At 49.5% G+C, this 19,067-nt stretch overlaps 1 protein-coding gene across 2 annotated transcripts in view; it reads right to left on the bottom strand.

The window, feature by feature from the left end:
* The window catches only part of MYO1D (myosin ID), a 135,686-nt gene that overhangs the window by 53,657 nt on the left and 62,962 nt on the right, over positions 1 to 19,067 (bottom strand). For both annotated transcript variants that reach the window (XM_029573019.1, XM_029573020.1), the window contains exons 7-15: positions 17,320 to 17,433; positions 16,405 to 16,608; positions 15,827 to 15,972; positions 15,578 to 15,692; positions 15,166 to 15,336; positions 11,317 to 11,387; positions 10,357 to 10,431; positions 9,487 to 9,619; positions 3,136 to 3,302 (exon numbers count right to left, since the gene is read on the bottom strand). In XM_029573019.1, coding sequence (XP_029428879.1) covers positions 3,136 to 3,302; positions 9,487 to 9,619; positions 10,357 to 10,431; positions 11,317 to 11,387; positions 15,166 to 15,336; positions 15,578 to 15,692; positions 15,827 to 15,972; positions 16,405 to 16,608; positions 17,320 to 17,433 — 1,196 coding nt within the window. The remainder of the gene's footprint in view (positions 1 to 3,135; positions 3,303 to 9,486; positions 9,620 to 10,356; positions 10,432 to 11,316; positions 11,388 to 15,165; positions 15,337 to 15,577; positions 15,693 to 15,826; positions 15,973 to 16,404; positions 16,609 to 17,319; positions 17,434 to 19,067) is intronic.

The raw sequence follows: 19,067 nt of genomic DNA, 5'->3' as shown, positions 1-19,067 counted from the left end.
TGCAGAGGGAAAGCAAGGATGAGCCATCAAAGATTACACTCCTATCAGGAAAAGCCCTCACCTTCCCCTCTAGTTATGATCAGCATGAGAAACTACTCTCAAAAATGATATTTTTCTCTCATCCTAGTCTGCTCTGAGGCTTGTTCCAAAAGAAAAATGCCAGGCCTTTAGCTACCCAGGATGGCTCAGAGGCATAGGCTGCCTCGGTGTAGCATGGACATCAAAGCCCAAGCTATGGACCTGTCAGGGCCTTCTGCCCGGGTGGGGGGGGGGGGGGGGGGGAAGAGAGCAGAGAGTTTAGACAAACCAGTTACAGTGAGAAAAAGGTAAACAGAAATGGGGTCCACTGGACTCCATCCACTGTCTACCAGCACCTCATATGGGTGTGCATTCGTTTGCAAAGTATTGGCAATCCGCAACGTATATGTCCCTATTCGTTGTATTCGTGGGGGTCACAAAATGTATGGCGAACCCCCATGAATACAACGTATCACTAACTAATAAACCCCCACCCTCCTGACCCCCCCACCCCCCCAAGACTTGCCAAAAGCCCCTGGTGCCATTGGTCAGCCTCCGTCACATGGTAGGAGCACAAGATGGCATCGGCCATCCATTGCTCCTACCATGTGAAAGAGGCCGACCTATGGCACCTGTAGCCCCTGTGACATAGTGAGGGCAAAGGTTATCGGCGCCATTTTGAATACTGGCAGCCGACGGCGTGAGTGCAGGAGATGGCTCCCGGACCCCCGCTGGACCACCAGGGAGTTTTGGTAAGTCTTGGGGGGGGGTCAGGAGGGTGGGGGGTTGTATTTAATTTAATGGGTTGGGATGGATTTTTTTTTGGGGGGAAATGAATACATATGTAACTAATGAACGGATCGGGGTCCCCCGAGAAAGGATGCAACGGATTTGGGTCCGGACGAATACGAATACCGAGTGGGACAAATCCGTCCCTGCTGCACATCCCTAGCACCTCATAAGCCAGCTCGGTGCCTCAACCCCAGCAACAAGAAGCCAACAAATAATACAGTACAGAACTGCGACAAGGGGGGGGTGGTGAGGGAAGCTTTCCAGAATCCTCTTCTTCTCTACCGCCCAAAAGCTGGCAATCTCAATGAGCATGCACTCACTAGGCCCAAGAGATGCCACAGCCCCCAGCCTGCACGCTGGCTCCTAAGCATGAAATCAGCAAGTGGCAGGAGAGAAAAAACCTTTTTAATAAAATAACTAGAAGAGCGCTCAGACTCCAGCAGAACTCGGTGGTTAAATAGAAAGGCAGAGGGCGCAGCGAGCATCTTGGCACGCTTCAGCGGAGACCATCCATTACTTCTCAGGACTGAAGCCTCCCACCTTTTAAATTCATCTGCTCCCCACCTCCTGCATGTCAGGGGCTCTCTCTTCCCTGACCCAGACAAAGCCAGAATGGATCAGGAAAACAAATTCCTCTTGGAGAAAGCAGTAATGTAACCCTTTCTCCTTTACAGGCAAAAACTGTACAGCAGAGCACGAATAAAACCCAGAAACAAAAGATCCTGCTTCTTTGCATCCATTTTCATTCTTTTTCTCTGAAGGAGGATCGGGGAGGGCTGTTAACTAGCGGGGGGCCCTGACGCTTAGACCTCCGTTATGAGACTCAAGCTGCCCGCCACCCTCTGGCCCACCCTGTGTAACCGTGGGGAGGTCAAGCAGCCCCCCCCTCCAGAGAAGGTCCTTACCGCACACTCTCCCTGCGCGGTCTTGTCTCGCCTTAACAGTGGTGCGCACCACGGGGCCGGTGGAGCTTCTGACGGGTGGCAAAACCACGCTGTGAGACACGAGACTGTCTGAAAGCTCCTCTAACATCATTTCTCCCCCACCCCCCAGTCGCCAAAATTCTGCCGAGGACGTCTTCACTCTGCAAGGCACCGGCTCTGCAGCTGGCCTGGGTGGCGCAGAGGGGATTTGCACCCCTCCCCCCCCCCACACCCCGTCCCTCATCATTCAGACGGCAGCGCTGGGGACTCCCAAGAGTAGCGTGCCTTTGTTATTTCATCTTTTTATGCAGCCATTGGGGAAATTGGTTAGAGGTTTGGGATTTCTCGATGCGGACGACTTTTCCTGCCGGAGGAAACCTTGGAGGATGCTACGATGGGGGATTCATGGGGATTTGGGGTTGCTTGCTAAGTGGGTTGTTTTGTTTTTTTTTAAATCGTTTATGTTGAATATGGGGGAAAACAGAGTGGCTGCATATTGCACTGGATAATGTTTTACAAAGATCATTGAAATTAAAGACAGAAGGGGTGGAGCTGGGAGCCAGTCCAAAAGTAAAGAACTTGGGGGTGATTTGATCAGTGAGACCGAGTCTCTTATATCCATGGTAGCACAGCAAATATTTTTCAAGCTCCGGTTATTGAGGACACTTCGGGCGTGTCTAACACTGGCAGTTTTTCGGTTGGTGGTTCAGACTTATTTTGCCTCCGATTGCTTACAGCAATGGGCAGGTTATGCAAAATATGGCAGCAAGGCTGATTTCTAGTTATCCTCCAAAGGTCAGTGGAGCCCCTTTATTAAGGCAGCTGCATGGGCTTCCAATTTAAGATCACGAGTTTAATGTTTTAAATGACCAAAGGACAGGGGCGCAGTAGAGATTTACAAACCAAGGGGAGCCTCTGTTCAGTAGCAGAGATCTTATTCAAAGTACCAACAGTGAAGGAGGTATCAAGAAGTGCAATTAGGAAGAGGCTTTTTTCTGTCACAGGCCCTGAACTGTGGAATTCAGCACCACGAGCACTGTGGATGGAGTTAAACTATCTGCTCTTGGGTGAAATCTTGGCTTTTTCCATGTTAGATCTGTGAGCAGTATGTTTTAGTTCCTTGGTTCAGGGCAGGTCATTTTTATTAATTTTAGTTAGTTATTTTTACTTTCAATTTTGCATAGTTTGTATGATTTGTTGATGTTTTTTTTATTATGATTTGTTATTGTATATGGATTTTTTGAATCGGCTGTGCACTGCAATAAGAACAAATACATAAATAAAATGTCTGAAGGTTAATTCACCCTTCTGGCCTAGAATGCACCAGATCAAGATCCAGCTTTCTGCCTCTTGAGACCAGCATCAGAGGGGCTGGTGGCCACACCCAACCCCGCCTTCTCACCTGTGAAGGAATTTCTCGTAGGCCTGGCGGTAGGCAAATCCAGCCCGCCGGACCCTCACGTTCTCCAGGAGTCCAAGATATTCCACCTGGTGCCTGCAGCGCTCTTCGTCAAAGAGCTGTGGAGATTTTTTCTCATTGGGCTTAATGCAGCGCACATAATACGGCTCCTGTGGAGGAATCAAAGAGAAAAGGGAGAGACCCTGATCAGCCAACACGACCTAAGGAAACCAAAACATAGGCCAGTTGAGAGTGCAAAGTACTGGTAGCCTCTAATGTAGGGGTGCTCAAATCGATCCTCGAGGTTGCCCCAGCCAGTTGAGTTTGCAGGATATCCCTAATGAACATGCCTGAGAAATGTGTGTGTACATTGGAGGCCGTGCATTAGAGGTTTACTGGCGGGGGCCCAAGGACTGGTTTGAGCAACCCCTGAACTAATGGACCTGTTGATAACCGGGCTTCCTGCAGCCTGTGACGTGATCTTTGGAGAACACACTGAAGCTTTTTCAAACAGACTATGAACACCCACATGCATACAAGATGGTTGGGCCTTGCTGGCTTGTGTATGCGCCATGGCTGAGCTGCTTACAAAAAAACAAGAGAAAAGATGAGCTCATCATTCCCTCTCACCCCTTCCCCATATCGGGGCATGAAAATCCATGCTCGTTAAAGACGACCTTTGAAATGGACGACGATGAAGTCCATGGAGGTTAACAAATACGAGGTGTTTCTGCAGGGGAGGCAGTGACCGCATAAAGAGAGAGGATGTAGGACGCTCTCCCCCCCCCCCCCAAGCCATGGCAGAAATAATGCTGGAGCTGTGGACATACCAACTTGGCAGGCAATGCCAATGTTTTCTAATGCAACAGCACTGGGGGCGCTCTTTAGGGCAGGGCTGATGACCCCCACAACCAGTCGGTTTTCAGAATATCCACAACGAATATGCACGAGATCAATTTGCATGTACTAGATTCTCCCATAGAAGCGCATTTCATCGCATGCATTTTCGTTGTGGATATCCTGAAACCCTGTCTCCAAGATCCTGTTCCTGGGTGACGATTCCTAATACGGAATCCAGAACTGTGTTCCCTGTCGAGTTTGGATTCATCAAACCCCCCCCCCCCCCATTTGTTCACATTCAATTCCATCTACCATTTAAATGCCCAATCTCCCACCCTCGCATGTCCTTCTGAAATTCATCACCATCCGCTCGTGTTTTAACAGCTTGGAATAATTTTGTGTCGTCTACAGATTGGCTCCCCTTGCTCACTGCTTCCTTTCCCAGATCATTCATGAATAGGTAGAAGGAGCGATGAACGTGAATCTGGTTTTGAGATTTAATGAATTACTCACCTTTCCAAAAGAGAGCCTAAAGACGAGTTATAGGTACAGTAGGCATTTCTATGCCCCAGAGGGCTTACAAAGTGACGTCTGCACCTGATGTGATGCGATGGTCGCAAAGTCACAAGGAGAATTAGCAGGATTTGAGCCCTGGCTTCCCTAGTTCCCAGCCCTGCTGTTCTTGGCTACTCCTCTACCCCCTGAAGCGAGAAGTGGCTTAGGGATGGTTAAGGTGCAGGCTAAGCAGGGCACAGCTTGACACCTCTGGATTCAACTCATTTGCTGTTGGGTGCTCAAGAGCAAGTTAGTTGACCATGGAGAGACAGAGAGACCCAACCACCTCACCTCTGTGTTGATGCTAATCTGAACAGATTAAGAAAAGAACTGAAAGCAGGATCATGACAGCTGCTCTGACCCCCAACCAACACCAACAACACCATCCCAAACAGTCAATGCTTGAGCAGCTGACATTAAAACATTCAAGCAAACCGTAACAAAATCATTTAACACTATTGCTGGTGCACTAAAAATATCCCTGAGCTTAGCTGCAAGAGGCTCTTTAGCAGAATGTCAAAGCAATCACATTAATGCTTCACTTCTGCAAAAATAGACACAGGAAGCCAGAGCGGAAAGCAGCAGCCATCCATAAAAGCAAAATTCAAATATATCGATAAATAAAAAAAATAAAAAAAAAAAAAAGCTGAAGGTGGAAATTTTAAATTGGATGCTTCTCCGCCGGGAAGAAACGGTTGAATTTTTTTGACATCTGTCAGACAGACCCCGATTCAGAGTTGAGCCAGATTCTTCTCAACCAGTCAGTAATTGTGTTTGCATCTGCTTGTGAGCTGCAATGGATGAGCATCGCCGACAATCAGAAGGGTCAACTGCTCTGCTCAAGAGGCCAGACAGAGCCGGGGGGGGAAGAGCGAGCTTTTCCTGGAGCTGCCCTCAGGGGCACTGTTACAGAAATGGCTTCCATGCAGCCTCGTCCTGCTCTGCGCTTCACTTTTAAGGAAGTACTGGCGATGCCAAGAGCGCTCCCAGCATGGCGAGCTGCAGCTCAGACCTGGATTGCAACACCTGGATACACTGGGACAAGCCACCCCACACCCTGCCACGTCCCCATGGCGCAGAGCCATGTTTCTCCAAGGCGACGAGCAGAGCGGGGTTTAAGAGAGGTTTGGGCAAGTTCCTGGAGGAAAAATCCTTAACACATTAGTAAGGCAGGGAGACCAGAGAAAGCCATCGCTATCCCTGGGAGTGAAAAGCAGGAATAAGCTTTGCTTTATGGGGTCTTCCAAGGTACTTAGTGACCTGGACTGGCCACTGTCGGAGACAGGATGCTGGGCTCGATGGAGCTTGGTCTGACCCAGCATGGCCTCTCTTATTTTCAGACCCCTCCAGGTGGCTCTTTTACATTGGGACATTTGTGAAACAGCACAGCATGAAGGCAGAGGTTTCCTTTTTGTGTGAAAACAAGGCAGCAGTCGATGGTTCACCTAGGCCCCACGTAGTCTCGTGCCACATCAGCAGTGGGTGGGGTACCACTGGCAGGGATGCCATCCCATTGATATATTTTTTTTATATTATCTTCTCCAGGTTTAATAAAGAGGACATCCCTCCGAGAATGAAGTGTGTGTGGGGGTGTGTGGTGTGTATGTGTGTGTGTGTGTGTGTGGGTGTGGGTGAGACACAGGCCTGTTCAGGAGCAGGGCACCTGACTGAATGTCTGGGATGCAAAAGGGGAACTGATATGACCTGGAACTCGCAGAGGTGTCTTAGCGGACGAGGAAAGGCACCAAAAGAGAGCGAGAGTCCGGGAGGGGGGCCCCAGCTAGGGAAGGGCTCCTAATTCTTCACAGCTGGTAGCCCACGACTAAGCGATCAATCAGTCAAGCCAAATCAAACTCCCAAGAGGAGCCACGGAAGGAAAGCAGATTTATAGAGCGCCCACCTGGAGGTGACAGCGACATCAATCAGCAAAGCGAAGCAGCCGCCTCCCACTGCCTTCCGACAGGGCCCACATCTTTCTTTATTTTCCCTTTTCCTCTCACCAGATGATTTCTGTGTCACCGGGGTGGCACCTGCCCGAGTGTCCAGCTTCCAGCCCCGGCTCTTCCGCTAATTCTCCGAGCGACTTTTGACAAGGCGCTTTCTTCTCTCTGCTTCTCCCCACCAGCCGACAACAACTTGACCGTTAGAAAAAAAAAAACGGCCTCAGGAGCCGCCGTACGGCAGTAAACATCTCCAGACGCTCTCCCCAATCCTGCAGGGACTGCTGGCCTAGAGGGATCTGCTTGCACGGTCTCTTACAGAAGCAGAGACTGAGTCTGGGTAGTGCCAATCTATGGGTTGGCTCTTTTAACAAATCTCTGCCCTCTGGGGTGAGGAAGAGCGAGATTGGAGAGCTGCCAACCTGCCGCAGCCCTTCTGAAGGCCTTGGAGAGCCCACAATGCTTTGCAGGGGTATTTGCCCCATCAATAACTCATTAGGGAAGAAACACCTTGCCCCAGGCAGCCTTTCTAACAAAGATGATTGATGCTCCCATTGGGAAGGTGCTGTTTTATGGAGACTGCAGGCACGTGTTGTGGAAAGAGGATGTCGGGGGATCTTTTGACAGGTCTTACAGCCTGTCTCTTTCTATCATTTAAATGCAGGATGGTGGTGTGGGTGTGTGTGGGGGGCATCCTTCATCAGGGCTGCAATGTTTGCCGAGGGACTGTTTTATGCGCGCCATGAGACCGGAGGGGGATTAGCTCTGCCATATGAGGTTCATAATTGTAAAATTCCAGCACAAGCAACTCAGCCATTTACTCTAGGGGTGTAATTAAAAATGAAGAGGAATTAGACAAATTTACGGGAGACAGATCAGTCGTTGGCTGCTGGGTTACCCCAACGGCTGGAAACCAGAAAAGGGAATGGACAACCCTACAGCAGCTCTGTTTCTTACCCCCTGCCTCCAGGCCCCCACTGCTGCTGCTCACAGGAAGGCACAGGGGGTGCCAGGCCAAAGATCCGATCCAGGGTCGCACGCCTGATGTTATTCTAAGATGGAGATAATGAGGACAGATTGCAGGTGGGTTACAGAATATATCTGGGTTCAATGCTGATCCCTCAGTGTGGTCTTCAACTGAACATCTGTAAACAACTCCAGACCTAACACTGAAATGTAAATATTCCTAGCAGTGAGCGTTTAAAAGCGGCTCTTGAAGAGCTGGGTCTCAGTGAAGGATAAGATGGAAAAAGCTGATGCACACACCCCAGTAATCTGCTTATTAAAAAAAAAAAGTCTGTGTTATACGGGGACACCAAGAACACATCATGGGGCAAATGCTTAATCACGAGCCTTAAAGAGACAACAGACCTGCTTTATTATCCATTCACCATCCCAAGATGCAGTGCTGCACCCCCAGAATACTGCCCTGCAGGCAGATTTCCGGATCGGTCATTCCCACGCCTCCGGAAAGCAGGATTCGCTTCCGCGTGTGGGGGCGCGTTGCGGCTGGACGGAGCAGGCGGAAGCCATCGACGCCGCCTGCGACACGGATGCACGTGCAGAGACGAGCGGGCGAGAGCATGAAATTTATCATTGGGGGGAGAAACGACATTACAAATGCTGGGGCGGCAGGCAGCGTCCTTTGGCCCCTGCAGCCCTGCAGACTCGGCCAAGCTGTGCATTCAGACATTTTATTAGGCCTTGGCTGCAGAATAAAACGTCTTCTGGGCCTGGTTCCCGTTATGGGCATTTTTGGTTTCCCTGTGGTCCCTGCGGGGGGCGCCAGAGAGATTCTATTCACGCACCGCATGCTCCGGCTTTTTTCCTTTGGAGCTCACAGTCACCCAGATGCTGCAGACACAATGGCTCAAGTTTATACCACTTTCTTCTCACCTTAATTATTAAACTTATTTTTGTAATGCAGGACATAAGATCTCTTCCTTTCACTTCTGTCACCAGCAGACCCAAAGCTGTCATCACCTTTGGCTCCCCATTACCCCTCCCCCCCTGTAACACACTTGCCTCTATTGAAGCCTCCTGCCACTGTGCTGTCAGAGGACTCAGGGTCCATAGTAAGTGGCCTTGCTCATTACTAGCCAAAAAACCACAAGCAGTCCGGGCCACCAGTGGCCTCTGCCTTCCAAGCCAGCAGCATCACGCCTCGGGTGTCAGTGGAGGTGCAGAGGTGACCAGGTATTGTTTGAGCTGGGCTGGTGGAGGCTCATCTAGCTTCAGTGTTATATAAGAAAATTGGTTCTTACCTGCTTTTTTTTTTTTTTTTGCTTTTTCAAATTCAAAACGCCAGACTGCAGGCTTTGCACCTCTACCATCTGCTGGAGACAGAGAAATACAGGTGGCACTCTTGGTTATGTAGCAGTGCCTGAAAAGTGTTTAGTTCTCTGCTTCCATCTGCTGGTAGGGATGCAAGACCCACTTGTCTGGACTGATCTGGGGTATGAACAGGAACAATACTCTAGCACAACATTCATGTGTGATCAGTATTAATACACAGGCAAGCATACAGAAAATGAAAGCAAAATTAACACAGAAAACAGGCGACAGGGAAAGAAAGAAACAGCCCCTCCCCAAAATACCAGGCAAGATGCCCAACTGCAGAATTACACAAATCCCTCCCAGTTCACATAGATAAAAACTGCAGGCTCCAGAGCACCCACCCCCAGGCCAGAAAAGTTCACAACCCCACTACACCAGAACCAAAAGCAGGACCACGGGATATGCTCTACACTGTGCCTTGTGCTGTCCTCAGCTCCTGTTACCTCCTCCTCTCTGTAACTTAAGACAAAGCAGCTCGAGGTCCTAAGGAAGAAGCTGAACCCGTCGTCATGGCCTTGCCCCTTTGCATGCTGGGAGATGTAGTTCTGATTTCCCTATGAAAACCAGGAGGCTCCCCAGTGAGGTGGCACCAGGACTGGGTCACATTGTCCCCTTGTGACCTGGTCATCTTACTGGGACTTCACTCCTGTTTCTGACACGTCAGTAACGAAGCACAGCTTACCTTAGAAGCCAGGTTATCCACTAAGGCGACCATGGAGTTCTTGAACAGGGTGGCAGCAGTCAAAGGTCGCTTGGTCACCTCCGTGATGCTCAGCTTCCCTTCTGGCCACATCACCTTCAACACAGGGTTGGAGCTGGAAGCCAAGAGAGACAAAACCAGAGCATCCGTCAAGCAGGTTTGTCTGGCGGAGCATGGACGGTGTGACCTGGGTGCAGAGAAAGCTTCTGGAGTACAAGTGAGGGTGTCCCTGGTCCATGAACCAGGCAATGTGCTAGAGCAGAGGAAATCTAGTTCTAGCAAGACATCAGTACCAGAGAGGGAATCTTTGTCCATATTTGTTGGTCAACCACAGACAATGGCCTAACCTTGTTTAACAGAAAGACAGTTTTGTACATGGGAAAAGATGATTAGCTTACCGAATACCAGTAACAATGCCACGGTAATCAGGACAACAACACAGTAGCCACATAATGCCACTACAATATTTTTTTTAAATTGTAATGCTAGCCAACATGGAAGTGCTGCATTCATTTGTGTGCTCACAAGTCCCTTCCCCATAGAGCTTACATTCTAAGCCAAAGCACGGAGAGAGGCTTGGTCACCAGCCCAGAGCCATACGGTGAAAATCCCACTTGCTCTCGGTGCCCCCTCCTCTCCCACCTCAGAAGATAGCCGGCTACCGACGCATCAAGCTTGTGCGGCACGAGGGCCCAGGCAAGGGCAGGCCGCAACGTCAGGTGCCTGTGACCCGGCAGGCGCGTTTCAGCGGCTCGCTGGTCCCTCAGCCCAGGTCGTCTTTCTTTCTTCCTGCCAACATCCACCAACGAAGGCAAGCAGAGGGTGGGGGAGGGGGAGCAGGATTCTCCTCACCTGTTATAAAGCAGGCGCTTAAAATCCTGGAACAAGGTGTCCTTGTTTTTGTCAATAAAGCCGATGACCGAGTAACTGCAGTGAGGAGAAAGGAAAAACGTTAAATTAATTAAATAAATATATCTATATGCCTGCAGCCCACAGCCTCGGGCAGGCAGCAAACAAACCCCACGCAGTATGAATAGGAACTATTTGGGTGCACGCATTGCAGCTTTCATGAGAGTAGGATTCCAAGGCTCCCTGCCAGTAGGTATTGTGGAAACAGGCCCACGGCCACCTCCGGGCTGGATCGCCTGGGCCTTCCCTTTATTGGCGCCAGGGAGATCGCAGCGGCCTGTTCCCCGGACCACGCCGCCGCCACGGAGGCAGAGAGTCACCGGCATCGCCTGCCTGCTCTGGGATTCTGGCGTACCGGCCCAGCGGTCAATGCAGCAGGACGAGACTCGAGGGGGGGGGGGGGAGGGGAGTTCAAATCCCGCTCCTCCCACAGTCACGTCACCCTCCCCTGCCTCGGGTACAAACGTAAGACACAGTAAAAATCAGGCCCACAGATTGTGAGCCCTCTGGGGCAGGGACCTGAATTGCAACGACGAGTAATCCCCTAATGCTGAGGACTTCATGCTTAATATCATTTTCTTATTGTAGTTTGTTTACAGGTTTTTCCCCTGCTGAGCCTCACTTACGTAAAAAGCTCATTTCTTTCAAGAACCTTCTTAGAAATATTGCAAAATTAATTAGGAAAAAAAAAAGTAGCTTTAAATGCATCTTGCTTGAAGAGGCACATTGTGGCCCTGCTGCATATCCAGGGGTACCAGGGGCTACCGTCAGGCCGGTACAGAGAGACTGCGGTCAGGGATCACACAGCAGCGGGCCCAGTCCCACATCCCTCGATCAGCGAGGATGGGCGACTACATTAACCCGCCTGGCACCCCATCTTCCAGGAGGGCGGGGAACACTCACACCACATCTCCGGCGTAGTGCTTGATCCGGAAATCTCGGTCAAACTCCAGGACTTTGTCCGTGGCGCACACCTGCGAAGAGACAGCAAACCGTGACTGCCGAGTGGGGGGGGGGAGAGACTGCAGGGACAGCACATAGAGCAGAGGTAGCTTGCAATGTCTTTCTGTGGGAGAGGAAGAGGCGACGCAGCACAGGGAGGGAATACCACAGAGAGAGTGTGCACAGGTGGGGGGGGGGGGGCAGAGAGCCCATAACAGAGGCTGTGCCCGGGACTTCACAGCAGGCCAAGCACCAGGGAAGCCAGGGTTCACAGTCCTGACGACAGTCCTTGTGACCTTGGACAAGTCACTTCACATAGAGATTTTCTAAGCTTTTTTCTCAGACACAGAATGGCTATCACTGGCTGGCCCCGTGCTATGGAGCTCCATGCCACTCGAAATAAGGCTGCAGAGAAATCTGAAACTATTCAACCTGTCTCTTTAAACAAGCCTTTTATAAAGATAAAGAGAAGGAGAAATCCAGTTGATTGATAAGGACGCACCAAACTAGAACTTATTACTTGTAACCTACAAATGCATATTAATGTTAAATCCAAACCGCCTAATATGCTCCCAACAGAAAAGCTTAACTTACACACACAGTTTTTTGTATTAAATAGTTACCGTACTATGATGGCACATGTTTAATTTGTAATCTATACCACTCATATTTTCATTAGCGTGCCTTGCTGTAAACCGTTGTGATGGTTATCTAACTTAACGACGGGATAGAAGAGCTTTTAAATAAATAAATAAAATAAATGGGAGAAAAGCCTTAGCAGACCAGGCTCTAAGGTTGTGAGCCCCCTCTGGGGACAGAGAAATACCTACACTACCTGAATGTAACGCACCTTTCCAATGGTAACTCAAGTAACCTTGCGTTACCAACGGAAAGGCGCGAGCTAAATCTGAATAAAAATACGACATTTATTGGTATCACCCTCTAACCAGCTGCATGGTTACTTTCCTTCTAACAAATGTGTTTTGGGGGTGGGGTGGGTGGAGGGGGTTCTGTTGGGCCTCAGCCCTGAGCAGGCCCAGCCGGTCACTAAGCCTTACCAGGACAGTCTCTTACATACAACGTAGCTGCTAATTATTATTACTTCCCTACCCCAGGCTACGATAACGGGGACAGCTGCAGCAAAGGAATGGATTTCTTCTTTGTGGCAGGGAAGGGCCAAGCGATCAAGCGCAGCCACGCAGTTTCCTGCGACGGCCACCACTGAAGACCACGACTAAAAGCTCAGACAGCTTTCCTGTGCATCACTGTGAACGTCCCCTTTTCTGCGGTGCACGCTGGGGGGAGGTCCCCATTCCCTGCTTTCCAGACCCAAAGCGCGTGGCCCTGGAGCTGTGTAAAACAGGGGGCACAGCACGGCTCAGACCTTCTAACTATCCTGATGGGGGAGGTGGTGTGCAAGCATCTGCAGCCCAACGCCCTGGCCCCCAGGCTCTCCCCCCTTCCTCCCTCCCTGCCTGATGCTTCCCAGCCAGGCGGCCTCCATGTGCTGCAGGATCCGGGGTGATCATTGGTCAGAAATGACATCATCCATTTGGAATGACAGAATTACCTCCCCTCAATGCTTTTGAAGGGTTTTCCTCCCTTGCCACCCACCCCCCACCCTCCAATCACTTTGAAATGAATCTGCAGCCATGGCACAAGGCAACCTACAGCAATCCTGCAGCACCATCTGGTGGACGCAAGGGTGAACAGAAGCACTTTCAGGGGAACCCCCCCCCCCCCCTGCAGTGACACTAAGGGGCAGAAAAATCACACCTTCTAAACTGATCCCTCCAGATTAATCTGGCCAGGATGCTAACAGCTGGCATACACTGAGCATCTTTTATGAAGGGTACAGAGGTATAAGCCTGTTCCTCTGAAAGGGACATTTTTATACTAAAAAGTAAGTCTGTGATGCAACCTCCATTTCGAGCTGAACAAGAACCTGTGGAATTTGCTTTCATTTTGCAAAGCAGCAGCTAAGGAGGCCTGCATCTGCCTGCTCTGCAGAGGTAACCTGATGCCCCTGGGCTTTTTTTTTTTTGACCCATCATGGTGGACCCAGCCTCATCTGACCTTCCCAGGACCAGGGATCACGCCAGGGCTGCCCTGCTCCTCCTCTCCAAGCCCGGCGGGTGGTGCCCACCCGAGAGAACAGCGGCAGGAAGGAGTTCAAAGCTTGGGGGTACAAAATAAGGGGAAGGGGAGGGGGGGAGAATTAAATATTGAAATCTGTAAACTTATCTAACCCAGGACAGTAAAAATTCAAGCAGGAAGCAAACAAAACAGCTGCCTTGAGTAAGGAGCAATCTTCTGTAAGTATTCAAGCTTCTACAGCTGGCAGCTGGGGGTAATAGCCTTATTTTATTTATTTATTAATGACTAGTGAAATGTGCCTGGCGATGCTCGGGTAGACTGGTCTACAACAGCCAGTGTGTGCGCGTCTGCCTGTGTGTGCATGTGCGAGCTTCTATGAGCTGCTGCAAGCTTGTGCACACTTGTGTGTCTGTGCCTGCCTATCTCTGTGTATGGGAGCATGAGGGATAGGGCTTCATAGTCAGAGCATATTAGTGAACATTACCTGGAGGTGCTCGGGTTGTTTGGTTAACAACAGCTTGTTCATGTGCTCCTGTGTGCATGTGTGTGTGTCAGTGTGCATGCCTGTGTGTGCATGTGCAACAGGGCTTTATGGACAGAGCATCTTGTCTTTGCACAGTGCACCTTCCATTGTTCCATGTGCTACCTGATGGCCAGAGTCAGATACGACAGTGTGACCGACTGACTGACCAACCAACACAAGCCTTTTAGATTATATTCTGCCTTTATCAGACCAGCTTGATAGACAGATTACATTGAAAACATACATAATAAAACATTAACACAATAAAACAAAACACAACCAGAAAACTCACGTCTCCAGGATCTACAAACCACATTCTGCACATCAACTGGTCTGTGGCACTTCCTGCTATTTGTAGCCAAATACCTCCTGATACAAAAATGCTCTGAGCTATTTTTGAAGAAGAACAAGGTCTGAAATAGGGTAAGGCACTCCCGTTTGGACCTACTCTTTGGAACTCTTGGTAATGAGACCCAAAAAGTAGGTCCTATAACAGAGGAGGCTCGACACGTAAATGAGCCTGTCTAACAGAGGACACTAAGCAAGAGAACGGACTCCGCAAGGGAACATACTGGGTAAATAAATCCGCCAAATAAGGAGCAGTATGATTTCCAATTGATTTATAAACTACTACTAGAACTTTGAATTAAATTCTGTGTAATATTACATAGCCAGTATTACATGCTGCCAAGGTAATCCCCTTAAAACAAGTCTGGCGGCCGAATTCTATAACACCGGTAATGATGGGGCTTAGGAAGTCGCCCATAAAACTAATTACAATAATCTAACGATGTCAGCACAAAGCTTGAATTACAGCTCGAAAATCACCATGAGTCTTAAAATCAAGCGTCGTAACATTTTAAGCTTATAAAAGCCAATATCATCCTAATCTGGAACCAGAGAGACAAAAAAAATCAAACTGAAAACCAACAGAGTCCACAAAAGATATCGTAGTTCCATCAGCTGATAAAGTAGACCAGTCAAAATGGTCTAACAATCCACGACACCTCTGCCTTAGGTAAATTTAAAATCAAATCATTACTATCCATCCAAGCGTTAGCATCAGTTAAGCAGCATTTATAGCCAGGTCTGGCCCGCATGGCGATGTGGACCACAACAAGTGGGCAGACTGGGTGAGTTAGCATGTTGTGCCCTGCTGCCACGTGCCCCAGTCAGGCGAGCGGGCTTACCTTTCTGCTCGAGTAGTGGGCATGCTTCCCCAGCTTGGTGTTCAGGGCCTCCAGGAACATCTCGTCCGTCACCTTGCCCACGTTCATGCAGGCGTCGTCCAGGACCGCGATAATGCCCTTGTGTTGCTGCTCCACCAGATCCACGATGATCTGATTGTTAAAGTAATCGATCTGAAGGCGGCGAGAGACAAAGCAGGCAGGATCAGGGAGAGGGGCGAAGAGAGAGGGCACGAAAGCAGAGAAGAGAAAGGCAGGAAGAAACCCAGGAGAGAAGAAGCAGAACACCTGGAAAATGAGAGAGGGAAGGAGAAAGCCTTTAAGAGAGAGGAGGGTACAGGAAAGTGGGAGGGAATGCTAAACGTGAGGAAGACACGGGGTGAGGGTGCGGCGGCCTCATGTGCCCAGGACTCACGTGCTTCCAGGGGATCCCCTCCCGCTGGTACTCCTCCTGCTCCTGTTTCAGCACCAGCTGAATAAAGAGCTGCTGAAGCTTCTCGTTGCAATAGTTAATGCAGAACTGCTCAAAGCTGCGGATAAAAACGGGACGGGGAGACTGAGTAAAGCACTTCTCAGAAGGCAGGCAGCCAGCAGAGGACCCGCTGAAGTCTGCGTGGCTTCCTCCCGCCCTCCCCTCCCTTCCCAGCATGAAGCCCGCCTTAACCTGTTGCTGTCGAAGATTTCAAAGCCGTAGATGTCCAGGACGCCGATGACCGTGTTCTTCCCATGCGCGGAGACGTCGCAGTTCTTCACCTCGATCACGTTGTTGATGCGGGTCACTATCCAGCAGAAAAGGCGCTCGTAGATGGCCTGCCAGGGGAGAATAGAGGGTCGTCAGGATAGGGCACATCTCCATGCTGCCAGGTTTGTTTGTTTTTTTTTAAATAAAAGTGATGCAAAGTTTCAGGTTAACTGGTCAGTTTGGCCATCTTCTGCCAGTATCACCATGCCTTGTTGGCACCTGGTTCAAAATGGCTAATTGAAGCCTTCTGGTGTCGTCATGTTTTCCACCACCAGAGGACATGGTGAGAGCAGCAAGAATCACCACGGATAAGGAATTCTTATAAGAGCACCAAGGGAGTTGAACAACTCTGTATGCTTCCTCCCATCAGGACCGGCATCGTTTGGGAAGACGTGTCATCGCCCTAGATGGGCTGTGCATCCCAGGGAGAAGCAAAATCGGTTGCACGCCCAGGGGAAGGAGTGCTGGGGGGAGGGGGGGAGGGAGGGAGACAGATTTACCTTAGCGAATGCATCCCTGCCATAGGCTGCTTCCTGTTCCGTGTGCTGCTTGTCTATGACATCGCGGCCTGTGGCCACCGTGCGGAACAGGAGAGCCTTCTCTACCACCTCCGCCTTGGTGGACAGCAGGTCCGCGATGACCGATACCACTTTGCTGTTCTCAATCAGGGGAGTGTCCCCGTCCACCACAAACTTCAGATTACCCTAGCGGAGAAGAGAACAGCACATTAAACAGACTGAAGCACCCAGGAACGGCAGTGGATCTGGCTGACTTGCAAAAGTCCCTGACCACTAGTATCCATAATACATCTCCTACTGCTTCCAGGATCTGAAATCGTTTCAAAAATGCATCCAAGAGCCATCAAATCTAACTTCCCGCAGGCTCCCATTTTGTTCAAATTGCAAGCAGCCTGAAAGTAGGCTACAATAAATTTGGGGTTTGCATATTTTGTGAGCAAGGGCGTTCCCTTTCTATGGGCTAGATGTGCTTCACAGGTACAGCACTACAGGACAGACATGTGGGGCTGCACTCACATCCCAGTTCTTGCCAAAGGGCGTGGAATCCGGGTCCAGTTCCTGCGTGTATAAGTGTTCTTAACTACTGCACCTGGCCTCCAGAGCTCTCGGCACCCAGGCCAAGGGCTTCAGGGTTGTCAAACCAGTAACACCAATACATCAATACATCACCCACCATGAAATACCAACATTGCAATGTTTAACTATTTCAGAAAATATTTTTACAAAAAAAATCAATGTTTTAAATGTGGGGCAGCTCAGGGCCTTGAACCAAAACATTAACAGTCCTGTCATCTGGCTCCACAACTCACATCAGAAAGCACGTGTCGCGGATGTCACAGTTATTAAATACGTTTTCCACCCATTGCTCTCTAACCCACCAGCCCAGCTCCAACTCACCAGGTGCAGGATGGCAGCCAGGATTTTGTAAACGGTCTGAACCTCCTCGGGTTTGAAGCCAATCACTTTCATGGCATCCGCAACAGCTTTGAAATCAGTTCCGTCGCTGGAGGACTGTGGGATGGGGAAAGCGAGAGGGATTATAAGCGCAGCGTCGCCTCCGCAAAGGTCACCGAGGCAGCATAGAAAAATTGATTCTTACCTGCTAACTTTCATTCCTCTAGTACCCACAGATCAGTCCAGACTCCTGGGTTTTGCCTCCCTTCCAGCAGATGGAGACAGAGAAAGCTTTGCTGACACTGCCACATAACCTGGTGTGCCACCTGCAATCCCTCAGTACTGATAAGTACCCAAGCCAAGATACCAACACACACAACCACAAATAACAAATTTATATCCCCCTGAACAAGCAGTAGGAAGTGGAATCTTATAATAGATAGATCTTTCCAACCTTAAAAACATGAATACCACTTCAAAACCTGTGCCATTCTTCAGACTAATTACAATAACAGAGCGAGTGGACTCTCCAATTCTCCTCACCTCAACTGGGCAGGATTCTGGACTGATCTGTAGTACTGAAGGAATGAAAATAAGCAGGTAAGAACCAGTTTTTCTTTCCCAATTCATACCCAGATCAGTCTAGACTCCTGGGATGTACCAAAGCTTCCCTAAATGGAGTAGGACTGTGAAAGTCCCGCTCAAAGTACATTCTCACCAAAGCCCATGGCCTCTGGGGCCTGGACATCCAAAAGATAATGACTGGCGAAAGTGTGCTACGTCTTCCAAGTAGCTGCCCAACAAATCTCTTGTGGCGATACCTGCTGACATTCAGCCCAGGAGGCTGCTTGAGAATGCATAGAATGAGCCCTTAACAGCTCAGGGACAGGATGACCCTGACAGATGTATGCTGAACCTATAGCTTTCTTCAGCCACCATGCTATCATGGATGACCATTTTTTGCACCCTTCCATAGCACAAAAAGATGATCCAACAACTGGAAGCAATTAGTGACCTTAAGATACCGCAATAATGCCTGCTTTACATCCAAGAGTTGCAATTCTCTTGCGTGAGGCGCTGTAGCACCTAAATGTGGAAAGGCTGGAAGCTCTACCAATTGACTTAAGTGGAATGATGACACCACCTTCATAAGGAAGGAAGGAACCGCCTGCAAGAGAACCCATAATTATCAAAAAAGGATCCTTACATAACAAGGCCTGAAGTTCTGAAATCCTTCTAGCAGAACAAACTGCCACCAAGAAAACCACCTTTAAGGTGAGATCTTTCATCATAGCCTTTCTAAGAGGCTCGAATGGAGCCACACACACAATCCCTTAAGGACCAAGTTAAGGCTCCAAGATGGGCACAACTTCCATATCGGAGGACAGCCCAAAGCCGCCACCTGAACTCCGAGGGAGTTAAAGGCCAAACCCTTCACCAAACCTCTTTGCAAGAAGATCAGAACATGCGCTATGGATGCCCAAGTAGGTTCAACCCCCCTGCTCCTCGCACCAACCCTCTAAAAAACTCTCCAGACTCTCACATACGCCAAGGAGTTGGAAGTCTTTCTAGCTTGCAACAGAGTGGAAATGTCATCCTCAGAATATCCTTTCTCCCTTAAGCATTTCCTCTCAAAAGCCAAGCTGAGAGACAGAAGTGAGCTTCCTGATCTGAAAATATGGGAGCTTGGTGAGGAAGCTTTGGTAGATGAGTGAGCCTCAATAGTCTGTCCACCGCTAGATTGATCAGAT

The sequence above is a fragment of the Rhinatrema bivittatum genome, chromosome 12, assembly GCF_901001135.1.
Source record: "Rhinatrema bivittatum chromosome 12, aRhiBiv1.1, whole genome shotgun sequence".
NCBI lineage: Eukaryota > Metazoa > Chordata > Amphibia > Gymnophiona > Rhinatrematidae > Rhinatrema > Rhinatrema bivittatum.
Note: the sequence above shows the minus strand (reverse complement) of the source record. Positions and strands in the feature narration are given on the sequence as shown.